The following is a 20,117-nucleotide window of genomic DNA, read 5'->3' on the forward strand; positions in this document are numbered from 1 at the left end:
CCTAGAGGCAGGGCAGTGATGAAGAACGTGGGATTTGGAGACTGAAAGGCTTCGGTTCAAATCCATATTGTATGAGCATATGGAAGCTGTCCTCCTCTGGAAAATAGGAAAAAATCATAGCTATCTCATAAACTTAGCAGGATTAAATGGGATGTTTCACACAGCACTGAGCACTGTGACTAGCCCAGAGTAAGCCTTTAAAAGGTACCTTTCGCCTACTCACAATTAACCTAGGCTTCAGACTCCAAGTCTGGGCCTGCCTCTACATCATAGAAAAACCATCTCTCAAAGTGGGTAGGGGCTTAGCTATAGCCAAATGCCTTACCTGAGGGATGAAGCACTGAAGGGAGGAGGAGATACACGGGACCAAAGAGCATAAAAGGGAGCTGGCTCAGTCTGCATCTGGAGAGGACTGTTTTTTGGGAGTGCTCTGGGCTAACCGGGGGAGGTAGAGGGTAGAGATCTCAGGGACAAGCTGACCTGCCCACGGAAGCTTGCTGAGACAACTGTAGGAATATGAGTTTTCTCTGTAAGCCATGAGTCACAAAGAGACCGGTAAACAGTAAGCTGTGGGGCAAAATCATTACAACTTCCTCCCAGATGCTTCCTGGCACCAGTGGCTTGCATCACTGGTTCAAAATGAAATTGATCTGAAACCAGGTCTCATAATCACTCATCCACCTTCCAACAGCCGGTGAAGTGAAGTAAGCAGATGTATTTCCTGTTCCTGACTGCAGCCTACCTCCACAAGGCCACAAACCTCGGCCAAGTCATGAAGGCATGAATGGGCTTGTGTCAAACTCTGCTTGGGGCAAGCTGGTGAGTGCTGATGAGCACATGGGGCAACAGTTCAGATCTTAAGACTGGGAAACAGAGGCCTACTCTCCACACGCATCCGGTACGGTAAACAAAGTCAGCAGACTGCTTCAGATTCAGTTTCTCCCACAGGAATTCTGAATCACCAAGTCAATGAACCTGATGAAAAGGTAGATATAAATTGATAGCTCTCAGCACTGAGCCGAAATACACAATTCCTAGAATACTGTTGAAGAAGGGAGTTGATAACCTGAGACTGCTTCCAGAGAAATTAATTTATAAAAAACCAGAGTTCTATGTATCTGCACTGGATCAGAAGACATCCAATGGAACCAGGAGTCCCTGGCCTGTGCTCAAAGCTCCTCTCTAAAGATCGCCCCTGCCAAGCCTGACCTCAGATCCTGAAATGGCACCCCTATAAAACTTGGGCAAGAAGAGTCAAGTCCTTGGGGTACTAGAGCTGTTGCAAAAAGAAAGCTTTTTATTTATTTATTATTTTAAATTTATTTTTGTTTATTATTTATTTTTTATTTTTTTCCAATTTTTTTATTAAGGTATTATATATGTACATATCTTACCATTGCCACCCCCACCCCACTCCCATATATGCCCTCATTAAATTTATTTTTAGAGAGGGGGGGCGGGAAGGCAGAGAAAGATCGATGTGTTGTTCCACCCACTCATGCACCCATTGGTTGATTCTTGTATGTGCCCTGACTGGGGATCGAACCTGTAACCTTAGTGTATCAGCACAATGCTCTAACTGACTGAGCCACCTGGCCAGGGCAAGAAATATTTTTAAATAGACTTGTAAGAACTGATGGATACTGGGCTGAGACATCATTCCAGGCCTGGGTTAGACTGGAATTGCCTGGGGCACCTCCAAACTCTCAGGGGAACACCCCTGAAGGTGAGGAGCTTGTCCTCTCAGCCATGACATGGAGGTACTATAGAGCCCCAATATCCATTCTGACTGAGTGAATGCCTTGGCAAAATACAAGCGATAATACCCATCTCCTAAGCTCACTGGGAGGATTAAGCGGAATGATGTTCACACAGCACTGAGCACTGTGTCCAGCCCAGAGCCAGCCCTGTGTCATCTTTTCCTCAGGGACCCTGACTGATACAGTGTCCCTTCTGAAATAGCAGAGTGCATTCGGGTCTGGAGGAGAAACCTTTCATTTGCAGTTGAACCTGAGAGCTGTAGGTAGTATTCCTCTCCCTGCTTGTTATCTGGCCTACTTTATAATTCCTGAATAACTCATAATTGGTACTTATTGCCAACTAGAGGCCCGATGCACGAAATTCGTGCAAGAGTAGGCCTTCCTTCCCCGGCTGCCGGCACCGGCTTCCCTCTGGCATCCGGACCTGGGCTTCCCACCCGGGCTTCCCTCACACCGTTGTTCAGAAGGTCGAATTAGCGTATTACGCTTTTATTATTATAGATAAGCCATTGTTGCAGAGTCTCCAGTAAATGATAATGTATTGTGAAACTGAAAATATTTGCTTATACTGCTCTAAGTGAGAAGTCTTTTTTTTTCATTTATTTTTTAAAATCTTTATTGTTGAAAGTATTATATATATCCCCTCCCCCCACCCCACTGACCCCCTCCAGCCTGCCCCAGGTCAAGGGTACGTGCCTGGGTTGTGGGATAGATCCTTGCTAGGAGGTATTCAGGAGGCAGCAGATCAATGTTGCGCTCTCACATGGGTGTTTCTCTCTCTCTCCTCTTTTCCTCTCTCTCTAAAAAGCCAAAGATTTTTTTAAAAACAAAAGCAGCCCTAACCATTTGGCTCAGTGGATAGAACGTCGACCTGTGGACTGAAGGGTCCCAGGTTCAATTCTGATCAAGGGCATGTACCTTGGTTGCGAGCACATACCCAGTAGGAATGTGCAGGAGGCAGCTGATCGATGTTTCTCTCTCATCAATGTTTCTAACTCTCTATCACTCTCCCTTCCTCTTTGTAAAAAAAAAAAAAAAAAAAAATCAATAATATATATATATATTTTAAGTGTTTGATACACTTAAAAAGTGACTTTTCTGAACATAAATGTGTTTGCAATTCCATTTTTGTATGCATTGCATGATTTAATAGTTTGAAAAATAAAAACAAACAGAAATCACTGGTAACTGCCACCCCCAGGTAGAAAATTTTCTTCTAAAAAACATACAAAACCAAGATTTTAATGTAAAATATTTTTCTTTAATTGTATTTTATATCTTGATTAATGAAACATGGGAACAGTGATTTTCAGTTTGGGTCGCCTGACAAACCTATTTTCTTTTATATCAGAGAGGAAGGGAGAGGGAGCAAGAGAGAGAGAAATAATGAGAATCATTGACTGACTTGCCTCCTTGCCTCCTGCACACTCCCTCCTGGGAATCGAGCCCACAATCCGGGCATGTGCCCTGGACCGGAATCGAACCCGGGATCCTTTAGTCCACGGGCTGATGCTCCATCCACTGAGCCAAACCAGCGAGGGCTGAGGAACCTATTTTCGTTTGCTTTTGGATAAGTCCATTTCCTAAATAGATACCAACGTGCAAAACCTTTTTGGTAATTAAAAGTTGTCTGTTATTTACAAAAAACGAAATACAACCAGCCGTCTCTCTGGGGACAAATGTCCTTCGCGTGATCCACCTTGGCCAGTTTCCCTACTGACCTTTGGTTTAGGGGCATCTCTAGCTCATGAAGCCAGCACTCGTCCTTGCAGCGATCACTACCCTCCTGTTAGGGGTTGGGATAAGAAGGTGCAGGGGGAAATTATGTGACATTGCCTTGAAAAAAGATTCTGCCGATTTCCCGAGTGAGACTATATTTATAAAAGGTTCACTTATTAAGAAACACAGGTGAAAAGAACAAGTGTTGTGGAATACTTGGGAAACGGCGCTGCTATATATTGTTAGGGGTGGGGGAGTGCACACTGGCACAACCTTTCTGAAAAATTAAGCCTCAAACAAGCCCTCTGACCCAGGAATTGTGGCAGAAATCATCCCGGATGTCACAAAACCGGAACTGCAAGGATGTTCATGACTGTTGCTTGAACAGTGTATTTAAAAAAAAAAAATTTTTTTTTTAAGCTTCAACAACTTACCTTTCAACAGAATCCTTAATTATGTGTGCGACAAGTTGTTCAAATGTCTAACCTATAGCCTTAAATGTCATAAAAGAAGACCTACCACTCTGCTGAAGGCGGGGTTGGGGACAGGTCACAAAACAGCCCTGTTATCATTTACACCAGGCACCTGGCTATTATGAAGTATGGCTATGTTTATCTTATAAAAGAGAAAGGCAGATGCATAGATTAGATAGATTACATATGGCCCCGAGCGTTGGCACCGGGAAGGCAGACGAGCTCTCCCCAGAACCACCCATCTTCCTGACAAAAAAAACCAAAACACTAACAACAAAACAAGGTGGCGATAGGTGAGCGGGGCAGGGCCGGGAGGGAGGAGGCCTGTGAGGGGCTCGAGGCCATTAGGTTGGCCGTGAGCCACGGGGAGATAAATCGCTCAGGCCGCTCCACCTGCCCGCCAGTGCCCTCCTAGAAGCCAGGTTCTTCCTCCCAAAAGCCAAGAGCAGAGTAAACCGCTCCACCACCATGGACGTGTAAGTGATCATTCGTCACCACAAAATCACCGTCTTCCGGACGCCAAAGGAGACCAGCTCTGTGCTGCAGCTGCAGCGCTCGGTGGATGGGATTCCCCGGGGTCGCCAGCATAGCGGTGGCTTTGCAGAGATGACCAGCTGCGGGGCCACACTGGCAGGTGGCCCCCATCTATGCTCTCCTCACCCTGCCACCGGATCTTCCTGCAGACAGAGCAGGCAGGGCAGTTGAGGCCCTCGGCTTGGAGCCCTTCTCGGACCCAGCGAAGTAGGAGGGGCAGCTGGACTGCCAGGGAAGGAAGGGGGCTGGAGAGGGTGCACAATGGGATGCAGGTCCACTCCCTCCGATCAGACACCCTCAGTGGAGTCTTGGTTAGGTAAATGGACCTGAAAGATCTATTGAAAGTGTTCGCTTAAAAAGGCAAAGGTCCTGTATGGGTGGTGACCTCCATTTTGCTTATTTTCCACAGTACCAGTAAACATTGGATTTGCAATCAAAATGAGATGCGGTTCCCGCCCCCTCCAACTCCCCCACTTGAAAAGCTTTTTGGTAGCCAGTTAAGGAGAAAGCAATTCTTTCCAGGGGACTCAGTTTGGCCTCTTTGGAAAGAGCTTCCCTCCTTACCGGTGGAAGCTGCGTCCTCTCTGAAAGTCCCTAGAGAAACCCAAGCTGGGCTACACGCCACAGCACGCGGAGAGCTTGAAGCACCCACAGACTCAAAGCTGCGCATGAGGTGTGCTCTTCGGCTCGCTGATTTCTACCTTCAAGGACCAAATCAGAATAGAGATCCTAGTGCTCAACCTGGGACATCTGGGATAGCAACTAAGGGTCTGCTGGGTAAAACTGCAGCACACTGGCTGGCCCTGCAGCCTTGAGCAAGTCACTTCATATTTAAGCTGTGCAACAGTAAGCACTCCACAAATATAAGCCCTTATTCATTTCCAGTCTCTAAAATGGGAACACACACACACAGGCTCTGATGAGGGTCAAACAGGATGTGTTGTACTTTTAAAGGCACAATTAACACTGTCCAGTGTGGCTCAGTTGGTTGGGTGTCATCCTGTGGACTAAAAGATTGCCGGTTCAATGCCTGGTCAGGGCACATGCCTGGGTTGTGGGTTTGATCCCTGGTAGGGGGTGTACAGGAGGCAACCAATCAATGTCTGGCTCTCACATTGATGTTTCTCTCACTCTCAATAAATAAATAAATAAATAAGTATTTAAAACCAGGGATAGTAATTTAAAAAGCAAAAAACAAACAACACCCAAAAGGGAAAGTGAAGGTCACCCAGAATCCTGATTGAAGCAGAAAGTTAAGAAAAAACAGATCAACTGCCATAGAGGCAAGCACTGGAAATTAAATTCAAAATGCCATGCTTCTTTCATGCATACCTTACTAGTTTCTTTTTTTCTTTTAGTCCCTCTGTCAAAGAGATACATTAAGTCCAGCCACTGTGGCTCAGTGGTTAAGCATTGACCCATGAACCAGGAGGTCAAGGTTCGAGTCCCAGTCAGGGCACATGCCGGGGTCCCCCATAGGGGGCATGCCAGAGGCAGCTGATCAATGATCCTCTCTCATCATTGATGTTTCTCTCTCTCTCTCTCTCCTTCTCCTTTCCTCTCTGAAATCAATAAAAATATATTTAAAAAAAAAAGTAAAAAAGGATCTTTTAGCACGCTCTCCCTCTGGGGAGCACACCCGCACCATTCCCTTTCCCCTCCTCTTCCCTCACAGGCACACACCTCCTAAACGCTAAGGGACCCCATGAGACTTGCAACCAGAGAAGCAATGGGCACTGGCAGCTCAGGCTACCCCCAAACCTGTCTCCAAGGCCCCCTTTTCTCTGACTTCCCAGTGAGCCAACGCAGCCCAGCCTAGACTCTCCTGTTGCTTCTTCTATGCTAAGCCCTTCCTTGTTTCACTATCCTGAGTGTGTTTTGCTGTGGCCAATAAATGCTTGCTTGCTTTGCTGCAAAAAAAAAAAAAAAAGGGAGGGCAGTCCTTTTGAAAATGTAACAGATGATACATTTGAGAAAATAAAATCAATTCCATTTGAAACTTACCAATGATGTGCCATTGTTCTTTGGATAAAAACCATTATCTTTAATGTGCTCAATCCTTATCTCTGCTCTCTAACTATATTAGTTCTCTTCTAATATTCTTCATAGTCCCCTTACCACAGGCCCTTTGCACATTCCATTTCCTCTGTCTAGAACAGTTTCTCCCTGTATTCCCACTCCAATTTTACCCAGTTAACTCCTAACATTCTTCAGATTCAAATTCAAAAGTTACTTTCTCAGGAAAACTCCCTCAACCCTCCCAAAGTAGATCAGTTTCCCATTTTAAAAACTCTTCTAGCTCTATATAACTTTCTTCCATAGAATTCCTTACAATTTATCAGTTTACTTGTTATTAGCTAAATGCTTATCTCCCCTACTAGTTTCTATAATGCGCAAAGGCCAAGATTGTGTTAGAATTTGCTTATCACTGTATCCCAACACTTAGCACAATACCTGACACACAGTAGGTATTCAATAATTGTTGAATGAACCATGAAAGTCCTTTGATCTGGCAATTTTGCTTCCAAGAAAGCATTCTAAGGAAATATGCATACAGACTTGTCCAATTGTAATAATATATACATTAAAAAAAAAAAAAAACACGGGATATGCTAATTAGCCGGGCATCACCACTGCTCAGGAGGAGCTGCCCACGCAGATGGGCAGGAGGGGACTGCGTGCCGGTCCCCCCCCCCCCCCCCCCCCCGGCGGCAGCGGGGAGGCTGGGGCGGGGGGGCGGGCCGGAGCAGAGACACAACACACAGGAGTGACTACCCCCACCCCAGCGGACACAATGCAGCGGCCAGTGCTATGCCGGTCAGGTGTGGGTCCCAGCCCCCCGCAGGGCACCTCCTCGCAATTGGGCCTCTAGTACTATTATAAACACCCCTAACACCTAACATTTATTTACTACATGCGTTTTGGTTGTTTTTACTACATGCGTTTTCATACACTAACTCATTTTTGTTATTGTTAATCCTCCTCACCTGAGGAGTTTTTCCAATGATTTTTAGAGAGAGTGGAAGGGATGGACAGAGGGAGGGAGGGGACAGAGGGAAGGAGGAGAGAGCAAGAGAAGAGAAACATCGATGTGAGGAAGACATATCAATTGGTTGCCTCCTGCATGCGCCCTGACCAAGGCTGGGGATCGAACCTGCAACCCAGGTATGTGCCCTTAACGGGGAATCCAACCCACGACCCTTCGGTGTGCGGGCTGAGGTTCTATTATGCCACACCAGCCAAGGCAACAATAACTCGTTTAATCCTCACCACAGTGTTAGAAGATCCCCACTATTATCCCTATTTTACAGATGGGAAAACAGGCAACTTACCCGTTTCCACAGCTAGTCAGGGACAAACACATTAACTCAGGCACTGCAGCCCTGAACTCCAGCTCCGGCCTCTCGGCATTAGGATAGTTACATTTTGTGCAAATTTCAGTGACAGAAATTTGAAACGGTGCCATAATTATTAAGTCTCACTTTGTATGCAAACTTTAAAGAAATACAAATCTCCAAAATTAAGAAAAAGTGTAAAAAGTCTCATAATTTCAAAACTGGAGGGACTAGTGAATTGTAAGCATCCCCCTAGCTTCCTCATCCCACACACATATGTTCATATGAGACTGTAGGTCTTGAATCATGGGAGTTATGAATTTTTGAGGTTTTTAAGAATGCATATTTTACATCAATGCAACCACCCTGTATAAGACTGTGTATTGCAGTAATATAAAAAACACACACACCCATAAGCCCCTCTGGGGGGGGGGGGGAGGGAAAAGTAAGACCAGAAAAGAGTATGCTCTTTAAAAATGGAAGTCAACTTGTATTCAGCACAATGCTTGCCAACTAGATTTTGGAATCTGAAGAAAACTTGAGAAAAAAAAATGCATTTTTGCTTTGACCGAACGTCACATTTCTCGAGCTCTCGACACTTAAAGGAAAATAATACAAGTGCTAATAAATTTGTTACACAATTAAATTTTTTACTTTTGGTGATTTCAAATGCTTTTTGCAAGTCAGATAATTAAGACATACAACAATGGTTAGTGTGAAAACTATGATTTTAAAGTGGTACAGTAACCTCGTGAAGCTTACAGCAAAGCTCGTCTTGAAGGTTATTATTCAAACGTAAAGGCTTAATTTATCTGGATGGGGTTAAGATGAACAATTCATTCACTCCTTTCTACAGCAATCTTTCCTAATAAGGTGATTCCTGATAGTTAAAGAGTTCTGAAAGTCTAAACACTTCACAATTTTTATGGTAACTCCTCCCCACTCCACATCTGTCAAAGATAAAAATAGGGGTCAGCTATATAAATCACCATATGTCTACCACGTAGAAGACCACGGAGCTGTTAATGGACAAGACAGATGTGTATTGAGCACTCTGGAAAGAAGCCGGATTCAGTAAGTTAGGAAAGCTGCAGAGTAATATCTTCATGCATAATACAGTCCAATTCTTGTTAAGAATTTTGGTGTGCATCCATACATTTTTTTTGTAAAGAAAAAGGTCTACGAGGATTCACATTAAACCGTTAATTGTGCTTATCCTTAGGGAGCAGAACTGAGGAAGAGAAGAACTTTCACGTGTTTATTTCTGATTTGCTTCTATTGAGAGGCAGTGACATTTAGTGGTTAAAGCTCAGGATGCTTAGATTTGCATCCTTGGAAATATCTATTCACCAGCTGTGTGGTCTTGGGCAAGTTACCTAACCTCTCTGGTCTTGGTTTTCTCATCTGTAACAAGAGGGTGATAGCGGTATCTACCTCAAGGGATGTCATGGTGATTAAACAAGCTAACACATAAAATGCTAAGAGCAATACCTGTCACATAGTAAGTGCTAATATATTTGAGTGAAAACCATGGTTTTTACCGTGAACATATACTTACGTATTAACGTAAAATCCCAACCACCCAACCCTACATAAACAATATAAAATAGTATACAAGGAAGGGAGTATGATGAAAATAAAAAGCTCCCTAGGCAATTTTAACACTCAGTCAAGCTTGCAAATTACTGACTCTTGGAGGCCAAAGGCAGGGGCAAACCAGTTAACAATGTGGTTGAGTCCCAGTTGGGGAATGCAGGAGAATTCTGGAAGCGGAAAAAGACAAGAAAATAACAGGTCTTGAAGCCCTGGTGGGAAGCCCCAGCCGAAGCCGACTCCACAAGGAGAGGGCAGGGTGTGGGGCTTGGAGTCTTGTTCTGACTTGTGTGCGGGGAGCCCACAAGTAGCCGTCTTTTCTCTCTGCCTGAAGCTACAACAAGACAGGGCTCGTTGTGAAAAGGCAGCCAGCCTAAGCAAGACACCCAGGATGGTAGCTGAGCGCTCCAGCCCTCCCACTGACCAACCAGCAGCCCACCTGCCTCCTCGTGGCTCCAGGGCCAGGGGGCATTTCCCACACAGGACGTTAGAACCTAAACGCTGATTCTTGCGTGTGTGCCTTGACCGAGGACTGAACCTTGGCGTATCGGGACCACACTCTGACCAACTGAGCTACCCAGCCAGGGCCACAGGCACCCTAGTACACAAGTCATTGCAGGGGAGCAGACTTCCTACAGGTAATGTGAGACCCAGAGGTCGGAACCCCTGGGCAAGATCAATTTACTTCCAGTCTTCAATTCAAGTTTAAGGTTTCTTAGTGAGAGAGATGTCGTTTCGAACTAATCTTATGCACTCTTACTAGTAAACAAGCAGAAGTGGGGTTACTGAGATTGAGGGGGAAGAGGGAAGCCTGGGATGGTGCGTCCTCAGCCCCATCTCCCCATCTAGCCCTTGAGATGCCTCAGAGTCCGGGGGAGACCAGATCTCTCCTCCCTGGGGTTCTGTGCAGCCTAGAGATACCGCTTGCGGGGGGTAGCAGCCCCAGCCATTCCACCTCCTGGCTGTGTAGTCCTGGCTGTGAGCCTTCCCCTCAAAAGACAGACGGTGACAGAGCGAGTTGTGAGTTCAAAGATGGGGTAAAGGCCCTAACTGGTTTGGCTCAGTGGATAGAGCATCAGCCTGCAGACTGAAAGGTCCCAGGTTCGATTCCGGTCAAGGGCATGTACCTTGGTTGTGGGCACATCCCCAGTGGGAGGTGTGCAGGAGGCAGCTGATCGATGTTTCTCTCATCGATGTTTCTAACTCTCTATCCCTCTCCCTTCCTCTCTGTAAAAAAATCAATAAAATATATATTAAAAAAAAAAAAAAAAGATGGGGTAAAGGGAGAAAGCAAGGTGTGCATTCAGCTTTCTTTGCACAGGTTCACTGAGCAAGCAGCAGGACCCCAGCACCCTGCCGTTCAGCGGGACCACGGCCACTGCAGCCTGAGGGGGTTCTGCTAGCTTGAGGGGTTTGCAGCCCATTGATGTTCTAGTAACCCAGAAGGGCGAGGGTACCCAGATTTGGCAGGAGGAGTAGGGGGAGGGTCGAGTACATCAAGCTCCTCCATTCAGAGCAAGGTGGGGGAGGGTCTTGGTGCTGGGAGGAGGGGGCGGAGAGCGGGGGGGGGGGGGGGACGGGGACGGGGACGGGGGGGGGGGCGGAGAGGCAGAAGATGAACACCAGAAGCAGATTCTCTGCTGAGAATGTCAGTGAGAGGCTATCGGGCCTGGGTCCTGAGCCCTCCCTACCCGCCTTCCATCCTAAAAGGAAGGCCAGGGATCCTGGCTAGAAATGCCCCCTCCCCCGCCCAATTCCAGCTCCTGGTGATTAACAGAGGCCTGTGGAGGGGACAGGAATTCAAAGCTCTTGGGTCAGAAGTTAACTATTTCCAATCTTCCTCCGGTTTGGCTGGGGCCAGAGACTCACACCCTCTTTCCCTCTCTCACCCCGACTCCCAAATGGTTAGTACCTCACGCTTAGAGTCCAACCTGGGTTCAAACCCTAACTCCACAATTTACTACCTGGGCGACCTTGGATAAGCTACAAAGTTAAAAGCCTAGGTTTCCTATCCAGTTAAATGGAGCCAATTCCACCCTGCTCACAGGGCTTTTAGGAGGATTAAAGGGGCTTATTACATAAAGTACACAGTGTAGTTTCTGGAACTCAGTTAGCTCTTGGCAAATGGTACTTAGGTTGTGTTTTTGTTTCAAAGTCCTTCCTCATCAGCCCGGCTGCCTCGGTTGGCAATGCCCAGTAACTAAATGAAATGAGGGGGAAAATTCAACTGAGGCTGACAACATCCTTGCCCTCGGGTCTGGGAAAAGGGGGGTTGAGAAGGGATGCTGGCGGTGGGGCCCTGTCTTGGCTCAAGAGGAGACTTCAGAGACTCTGGCCTCCATGGCGGCACAACTGGGACTTCAGCCCCCTGTCCTGCCTTTCCAGAACACCTTACTACCTCTGTTCTGAGGGGATACTAATTCCAAGCTGGACTGGACCCTGCCTACTTCTCCTTGTGCCTCTCCCCACCTTACACTCCATGGACCAGCCATATGCTGTTCCCCTGCCAGGAACACTCCCTGTTGCCTCTCATGCCCCAACTCTCTTGCATTAAGTCTTCCTCAGCCTCCAGCTTTATACCACTTCCTCCAGGTTCCCCCAAGAACATGTCAGCAGCTGTTCCTATGTGACTCTAAATTTTTCCTCTCCCACTTCCCACTCGGTCATATCCTAGCTAATAAAAGAGTAATATGCAAATTGACCATTACTCCAACAAACAAGATAGCCGTCACAAGATGGCCAGCAGGGGAGGGCAGTTGGGAGGGACCAGGCCTGCAGGGGAGGGCAGTTGGAGGGGAACCAGGCCTGCAGGGGAGGGCAGTTAGGGGCAATCAGGCTGGCAGGGGAGCAGTTAGGCATCAATCAGGCTGGCAGGGGAGTGGTTAGGGGGTGACCAGGCTGGCAGGCAGAAGTGGTTAGGGGCAATCAGGAAGGCAGGAAGGCAGGCAGGCAAGCAGTTGGGAGCCAGCAGTCCTGGATTGTGAGAGGTATGTCTGACTGCCCGTTTAGGCCCGATTCCAGTAGGATCAGGCCTAAACGGGCAGTCGGACATCCCTCAAGGGGTCCTAGATTGGAGAGGGTGCAGGCTATGCTGAAGGACAATTTCCGTCCCCCCCTCCCCCGCCCCGTGCATGAATTTCGTGTACTGGGCCTCTAGTATGTATATAAATACACACACACACACACACACACACACACACACATTCATGTAAATAACTTAATTTGTCTGTCTCCCTCCACTAACAGACATGTAGTTCATGAAGCCTGAGTTTTTTTCATGTTTTGTTCACTAAATGTATCCCCAGCACCTAAAAACAGTACCTGGAACTTAGTAGGTACTCAATAAATATTTGCTGAACAAAGGATTCACTATTAACATCGCCTGGGTGACTGCCCTGGCCAGTGAGCTCACTGGTTAGAGAGTTGGCCTAAACACCACCGGTTCAATTCCGGTCAAGGGCATGTACCTGGGTTGGGTGTGGAAGGCAACCAATCCATCTCTCTCTCACACATTGATGTTTCTTTCCCACTTCCACTCTCTCTCTAAAAAAAAAAATCAATGGAAAAAATATCCTTGTGTGTGGATTAACAACAAAGTAAATAAAATTGTCTGGTGACTGATCTGCTTCCTCCTCTAATCAGAGGAGCCCACTGAGGTTAAGGAGCTGGGGGTCTTGCTCACTTATGAACATTTAGCACCGTGGGTGTTCTGACATTTGTTGGCTGAATGACCACTCAACTTGGCTTCCGATCTCAGATACTTCATTGCCTCTGAATTGAGGGAGGAGCTGGACTTCACTACCTTTGTCATACGAGGAGTCTGCTGCCCACCCACTCACTGGCCAGGATAACAATCTTCACCCAGGAAAAAGACCTCACCTAAGAAATTCAGGGTCCTTTTGAGATTTCCTTTCTACTTTGGGGGAAAATACAAGCATTAGCTTAAGGGCAAAAAAAGATAAAGATTTCTCCCCCAAGATAAAGGAAGCTACCAAGTACACAATAATGGCTTGTCTCTTAGCTTAAGGCCAGATAAGAAGCAAGACAGGATGGGTCTGGTAAGGAGACTGTTGGGGGAGGGCAGGTGGCTGAATCCAGAAGAGACCCAGCTACTCCAAGACAGAGAAAAGCTGACTTCTCAGGACACGGTCACAGTACTGTGGGTCTCAGTTAAGTTAACCCAGCAATTATGTTCCCAGGTATGTACCTAATAGATACTGTTTATAGTTTCACCAAAAGTCCTGAACAATAGTGTTCACAGTAGCACCAGTTATTATAGCCACCCACAAAAAAAGGGGGGGATGGGGGACTCCTCAATCGCTGGTCAACAGAACTGCGGATAGTCACATAATGACTACTATAGGAGCATCTTCGTCATACGAGGAGTCTGCTGCTCAAATGCTCAATTCCCAAATGCTATATTGAGTATTTCAGCCACATGAGAATCAACTACAGCCACATCCAGAACTATACAAGAATCTCACATGTGCAGTCAAGAAGCCAGATCCAAGAGGATTTTCTCTCTGGTTCTTCTACATGAAGTCCAAATACAGGCAGATTAAATCATCTTATTAGAATCAGGATAGCGGCTTTCTTGGGAGGAAGGTAGAGACTGGAAAGAAAGGAGTATCTGAGGTGCTTGTAATGCCGTTTCCTGAGCTGGGTGCTGGGTACATGGGTGTCTTCAGTGAAGTCCATCAAGCACTTTCCTCCACATGTTACTCTTCAATCACAGTGGTTCTCTGAATAGAGACGCTGCAGTCTCAGAACCAAAGGTGCAACTGACTTGGGCAGGGGAAGCCCTTCTCTCCCTCCTCCGAATGCTTTGCAGAGCTAGTTTCTAGCCCTAGAAACTCATTGCTCATCATAAGCCATGCCTTTCTCACACAGCAGAGTTGTGGGCGCCCTGCACTGGGTAACCTAGGAACAGTGCCTTGTGAGGAGGTGGAAAGGGAGCCTAGAGATTTGAGACCTGCTCCCCAAGCTAACAGCGATGTACAACAGGCTTTGGTAACCAACCCTACTCTGCTGCTGAGCCAGCTCGAAGCCTCAATTCCCAAATACTCATTCATCAGAGGCAGATTTATCAGGCACTGCGGAATCCCTCTGGGTTTCAATCCTGGCCTTACTGCTGACTGCCCCCGTGACCTCATGTCAAGTTCCTTATCCCCATCCTACACTAAGGGGAAAATACCGTCACCTGCTTTGCAAGGCAGTCAGTCACAAGCACAAAAATAACTAATCTATAATAATAAAAGCATAATATGCTAATTGGACTGGATGAAGCCAGGGTTGCAAGGGAAGCCAGGGTCCCGGGGTGCCAGAGGGAAGCCGGTGCCAGCAGCCGGGGGAAGGAGGAAGGCCTATTCTTGCACGAATTTCGTGCATCGAACCTCTAGTTTTAGACTGCAAGCTCCCCGAAGGCAGGGCCTTCGTTTTGTTCACTGCTATATGGCTGCAGTTCTAGAACAGGGTCTGATACATGCAGATGCTAAATACGTTTACTGAAAGAATAAAATGTAACTAGAGGCCAAATAATCATCAAATAGAGGGCACAGCCCAGAATGGGGGCTCCGAAACAAAAGGCAATTTTTACACAAGTTGAAATAAGCAAAACCATCTTGAAGTTAACTCATGTCCAGTCAGATTTATTACTGAGCTTTGAAATTACCCAAACGCTGACTGAGGGGGAGCTGAACCTGCTGAGGGACCACATGAAGTACTGAACTTCTCGTACTGTAAGCTGCCTCTCAATTGTTCACCATTAAGAATGTATAGACCGCTCTAGGTCACTCACTTTTAACCACTGCACCCATATGCAAGTCCCTCCTCCCACCTCTCCTTTGTCTTTGCTTGCAGACCACACTTGAAGGAAAGCAGACCCCACACTGTGGGGCTGGGGTAGGAGAACATTCCTGCTCTATCTCCATTTCATCCACCTCCCACTTTCTGGCAGTAAAAAAATGCCAGGGGACTTGGGAGTCAGAAACTGCCATTCAAGTCCCAGCTGGTTACTGCAGTGATGATGTTAGTGAAGCCATAACTACTCGGGTTTCACCTGTAAAATGGGCAGCCCCTTCGTAAGAGTGTCATGATTCATGCGAATACCCACGGGGCATCCTCCTTAACAGGTCCTGGGCATAAACCTACAGGTAAAAGTCATGTCTGTGATGCTCAAGGAAGCCTGCGAGCTATTTAACTAAGCAAATTAAATTCATTAAGCTGTTCCTCCATTTCCCCACCTTTTAAAACCTCCAGAAGGGCTGGGCTTACGGCTTTCTGAAGCCCCAACTCAGCTTGGGAGCTGAAGTAGTTTAATATTTACCTTACCAGCTTCAAGAGAACAGTCAGGAGGATTAAGCAAGCTCAGGGTTGTGGAAATGCTTTGAAGAGGAAAGTGCACATACAAACAAGGTATTAATTATATCAGATAATTTCTTTGAGCTCAACTTCATAGACACCTGTGATATTCATAACCCAGGGGAGAACAACAGGGGCAGTTGTTCCCTGGCAACATGGAAACTGTTGTCTGCCTGGCCAGACTTGAGTGTGTGTATGTCCCCTCAGGATAACCCTTTCAACTGGGCTGGGTCCATCCTGTGTACTGAGAGGGTGGGGAGCTGGGGTAGAGGTAGGGAGGTAGACAGGTGTCAGCAGCTGACGACTAAGGGGAGAAATACCAATATTTTTTTGCTGGGGCATCCTAATTTATGGGACCAATTGGGCCCAGAAACTTACTTTTACTTTAAATAAGGTGGCAGCCTATCTCACCGGAAGACCAGGCATGTTGCAAGGAGGCACAAAGTTAGCCAAGCACATGAACCCACCCTTTGTTTAATATCCCAGGTGTGCTCCTGGCATGAACCCACCCTTTTCACAATCCTAAACCACACACCCGAGAAAGCGGAATTTTCTCAAAAGGTTTAAAAAGCCTGATGTCACCAGGAAACACTCACCAAGCAGACCGTGAAATCGAAAACCAGATCACCGCTCCCCCCCCAACAACCTCAAGCTTAGTGCAGTGACAGCTAATCTGATATTTCTTGCTTCGGTAAGAAAGATAAGGCAGACAGCACTCAAAAGCCACAGCTTGCTCTCCCAGAACCTAGTCAAAGAACTTGACAATGAGGGGCAGGGGTTCAGATCTGGCAGCACTCGGGTTAGCAATGAGGCTTCCTCGGGGAGCTGGAATTGGATTTGGGGCCCTGCCCAAGTGAACGTTTTTACAGGTTGCCTGAGCTGCAGTTTGTTAGCTAGTCAGTAATAAACTCATGCACAAGAATTTAAAGTTTATGAGGCATGGCCTCTTAATACCTCTCCTCTGCTCCCTACAGCCAGGAGTTTAAGGAGCCTGGCCTAGCCTGAGTGTTAATTGTTTTTGAGGATCTGCAGTTATTTTGGAAAAGAGGGTGGGGGAAAGGCTTCCACAGGCTCAAGGCCTCCAATCCTCTTTTGCAGAAACAAAAGAGAGCCATTCTGTCCCGGCAGCACGGGCACCTCCGCGTTAAAGCTGTGGGGTGAGGGGGGATGCTGACGGGGGCTGAGAAAAATGCTAGGTGGCAGCGTTTAATTTGTTTTGAAAACCAAGTACACTATAGATCCCCTCCCAGGAAAAATGCACACAGCAATTCTTAAAACAATTTTACAGGTGAACAGTCCTCCGGAACCCCACTCAAGAATCCTGAGTTACACCTCTGTTGAAGAGCTTGGGTTTGGTCCAGCGGAGAAGCCACCCTCCCCCCTCCTCCGCGGGGAGGGAAGGAGACCCCTTTGAGCCTGCAGCTGCCTGGCTCTCAGAACCCACGGGTTCTCCGCCACCAAAGTGGTCCCCACCCCCACTCTCAAGTTTTTGAACTAAAGGGGGTAAACAAGTCATGGGGAGGTCAAAAACGTGCTTTGATCTCCCACCCACCGCCCCCTCAGCTCAAGACTTTCAAGCTTGGGACCCCCCCACTCCCCAAGTGCCCTAACATTCCAGTCCCAAGGCACGGGAGGTGCGGGAGTGTCCCCGCTGCGCGATGGCCCGAGCCCAGGTGTGCCAGCCCCCGTTTCCAGGCAGGCAGGCAGGCAGCAGGGGCGCAGACCCGCCGGGAAGGGCAGGGTTAAGAGCGCATTCCAGCTGCCGGGGAAGAAGGGGGGCGGGGGAGGGGGAGCGCGAAGAAGAGAAACAGACCCGGTCTGTCTGTCGGAGACACAAAGCACGGTACACAAAGGGGCCCGAGAGGGGCGAAGGGGGCCGCCCCGGGCACGGTTCATCCCCGCACCTGCGCGGGGGCCGGGGGAAGAATGCGGCCGGCACATTCCTCCGCGGAGGCCAGCGGGGGAGCCTCCCCCAGACCCGCTGGGTGAGGAGCTCAAGCCGCCCGGGTTAGCAGCCGGAGTGGGGCAAGGAGGACCTGGACCTCAGAGGGCGCGACGCCCTCCGGTCTTCCCCGTCAACTGCCCACCTACACCCCGGCCCCCAAGACGCTCTCTGCGCCTCCCCCGCACCTGAGGCGGCGGGACACCGCTCGCGCGGGCCACCCCAGAGCGGACCACGTGCGGTTTCCATCCGCCCAGTAGATGCACGGGGCGGGCGCTTGGAGGATCTTACCTCTCCCCGGAGCCTGGCCCGGCTCCAGCTGCGCTCCTCCCGCCTCCAAGGTCACTTCAGCTCCCCCGGAGTCCGCCCGGCACGGCTCGGAGGCCGCGCACGGCAGCCAGCAAACCTAAGCCAAAGGGAAGAGCGGGGAAAAGAGGAAGGTCGGGTCACGGGCGTGCCCGGCCCTGCACACCCATCTCCGGATTACTAACGGGGCTTCGGGGCTTCCCAGGACGCCGTGGCCTCCAGGAGACCAGCCACCCCGACGCCCTCCCCGACGCCACCGCATGCGGACCCCGCCCGCCCTCCGGGGAGCATCCCATCGGCAGGGCAAGGGCGAGGCAATAGGGTACCTGAAGTAGGAGGAAGAAGTGGAAGAGGCGGGTCGCGAGAGACCCTCTAGGGAGCCCCATTGCTGGAGAGAGAGAGGTGAAGACACTGCCCCGACAGCGTGCAGCCGCTGCGCTAAGCTCTCCGCGCCGCTGTGAGCTCCGTAGCTCCCGGGACCCAGCGGAAGGAGGCCAGGTGAGAGCCGGTGCGCGCTGATTGGTCCGGCGCCGCGAGGTCCCGCCTCCCTCGCAGGTGGGGCGGTGGCTGGCGCGGTCCTAGCACCTTCGAAGCCCCGCGAAACCCCTCCTCCGGCGTTCTCTCGGCTTTTCTGGAGCTGCTCCCGGCAGGGACTCCGCTGTCTCACAGGTTCTGGGTTCGAGGGGAAAAAAAAGCAGAACAAAAAAATTCCACCCCACTCTTCAACCTCCGCGGCAAGCAACGAAAAATGTTTCTGGGTCCTGCGGCTGTCGCTGAAAAAAGCGGAGAGGCCTTCGAACCTGACCCGAAACAGGGGCGCCCCATTCGTGGCCCCTCCCCCACGAGGCGCTGTGACCCAAAGCTTTGATGGAGGCGGGCGTGTCCGCCCCACGCCCGGCTACAGCCGCGTCTGCCCCTGCCTCTATCCCCACCTCCCACGCCAGCCCACTCGGAGGGTTTAAAACGCAGTGAGTGGCGAGGAACCGCGTTACAAAATCTGCAGAAAACCCCTTGCACAGCAGAACCAACGGGGCCTGGGAGGGGTGTTCCCAGCGCTCGGAAGTCACGGTGGCGTCCAAGGGCACAAGGTTATTAGCCTCATAGTCTCCAGCAACACCCTCCACTCCCATAAAACATAACACTTTCTCAACTTAAATAAAGGCATTTAAAAAAAATGCGGCTCTTTTTATTGGTCTTTAATACTGAATATAACCTGAGCAAAAACTGCTTGCTGCCTAAAGCAGCCTTCCAGCGAGCCTTCCTTGAACACGGCTCTGGGAGACGTGCGCGGACCTGAAGTGCTTGCCCTGGACACAGAAACTGTCCCGAGAATCGCTGCGCCCTGCACGCCCTCTGCCCACCCTCTTGTTCCCTGACGTCTCTCCTTCCCCCCGCCCCCCTCCTCTCCAGCTCAGATTTAGGGGTTTGAGGAGGAGAGTGAAGTCTCTAATTGTAGATTCTTTGCCCGCCCTCCCTCCCCCTCCCCCCCAGAGCTGAGGTGGTGGTCTCCTAGTCCTTCCCACCATCAGGCCTGCGGCAGGCTAAAAGGGGGACGGATTGCGTTGCGACCCTGGCAGTCCTTTCTCTACCTGGGCCTTGGCTCTGGGGCGCACCGCCCGCCTTCCCGCATGCGTTTGCACCGCTTACTAGCGCTGTGGCCTCGAGCAAGTGAGCAACAGTTCTGAGCAACAGTTCTGCAGACGTCAGATGGGGCTATTACATCTGCCACCCACAGTACTAGGAGATTAAGTGAACTAATGCATACCGACGAGGATTAAATTAGCACGTTTCCAACGCTAAACTCAGTACCTGGCACAGAGCAAGTGCCCAAATGTTTCCTGGTATTGCTTCAGGATCCGACTCATGTGTCCTCCGCCTCCGCCTCCCGAGCCCTTTCCCTCCTCTGTAGCAGCCCTTACATCCCCCCCAACTAAGAGAATGAGAAACGCTGTAATCCTTCAATTTCACGGCTCACGGTTCAGCGAGCCATTGGCCTCCGAGGTCGCCGGAGCGCTGTGTTACCGGCCAGTGGTCCCTCGGGTGGGGTTGGGGACGAGGGGTAGATAAAGCTCAATATAAACTGGAGGCTCGCTGA

General features: G+C 49.2%; 1 protein-coding gene across 2 annotated transcripts in view; it reads right to left on the bottom strand.

Moving 5' to 3' along the window:
* The window catches only part of CDH3 (cadherin 3), a 41,915-nt gene extending 23,447 nt beyond the window's left edge, over nt 1-18,468 (bottom strand). The window contains exons 1-2 of one of the 2 annotated variants that reach the window (XM_028143212.2): nt 18,349-18,468; nt 18,008-18,122 (exon numbers count right to left, since the gene is read on the bottom strand). In XM_028143212.2, coding sequence (XP_027999013.2) covers nt 18,008-18,122; nt 18,349-18,408 — 175 coding nt within the window. In that variant the 5' untranslated portion in view covers nt 18,409-18,468. Of the gene's footprint in view, nt 1-325; nt 406-18,007; nt 18,123-18,348 lie in introns of those variants that run through there. The other variant, XM_054710867.1, reaches the window with a different exon arrangement.
* Between the last annotated feature and the right edge of the window lie 1,649 nt (nt 18,469-20,117).

The sequence above is a fragment of the Eptesicus fuscus genome, chromosome 21 (assembly GCF_027574615.1).
Source record: "Eptesicus fuscus isolate TK198812 chromosome 21, DD_ASM_mEF_20220401, whole genome shotgun sequence".
Classification (NCBI taxonomy): domain Eukaryota; kingdom Metazoa; phylum Chordata; class Mammalia; order Chiroptera; family Vespertilionidae; genus Eptesicus; species Eptesicus fuscus.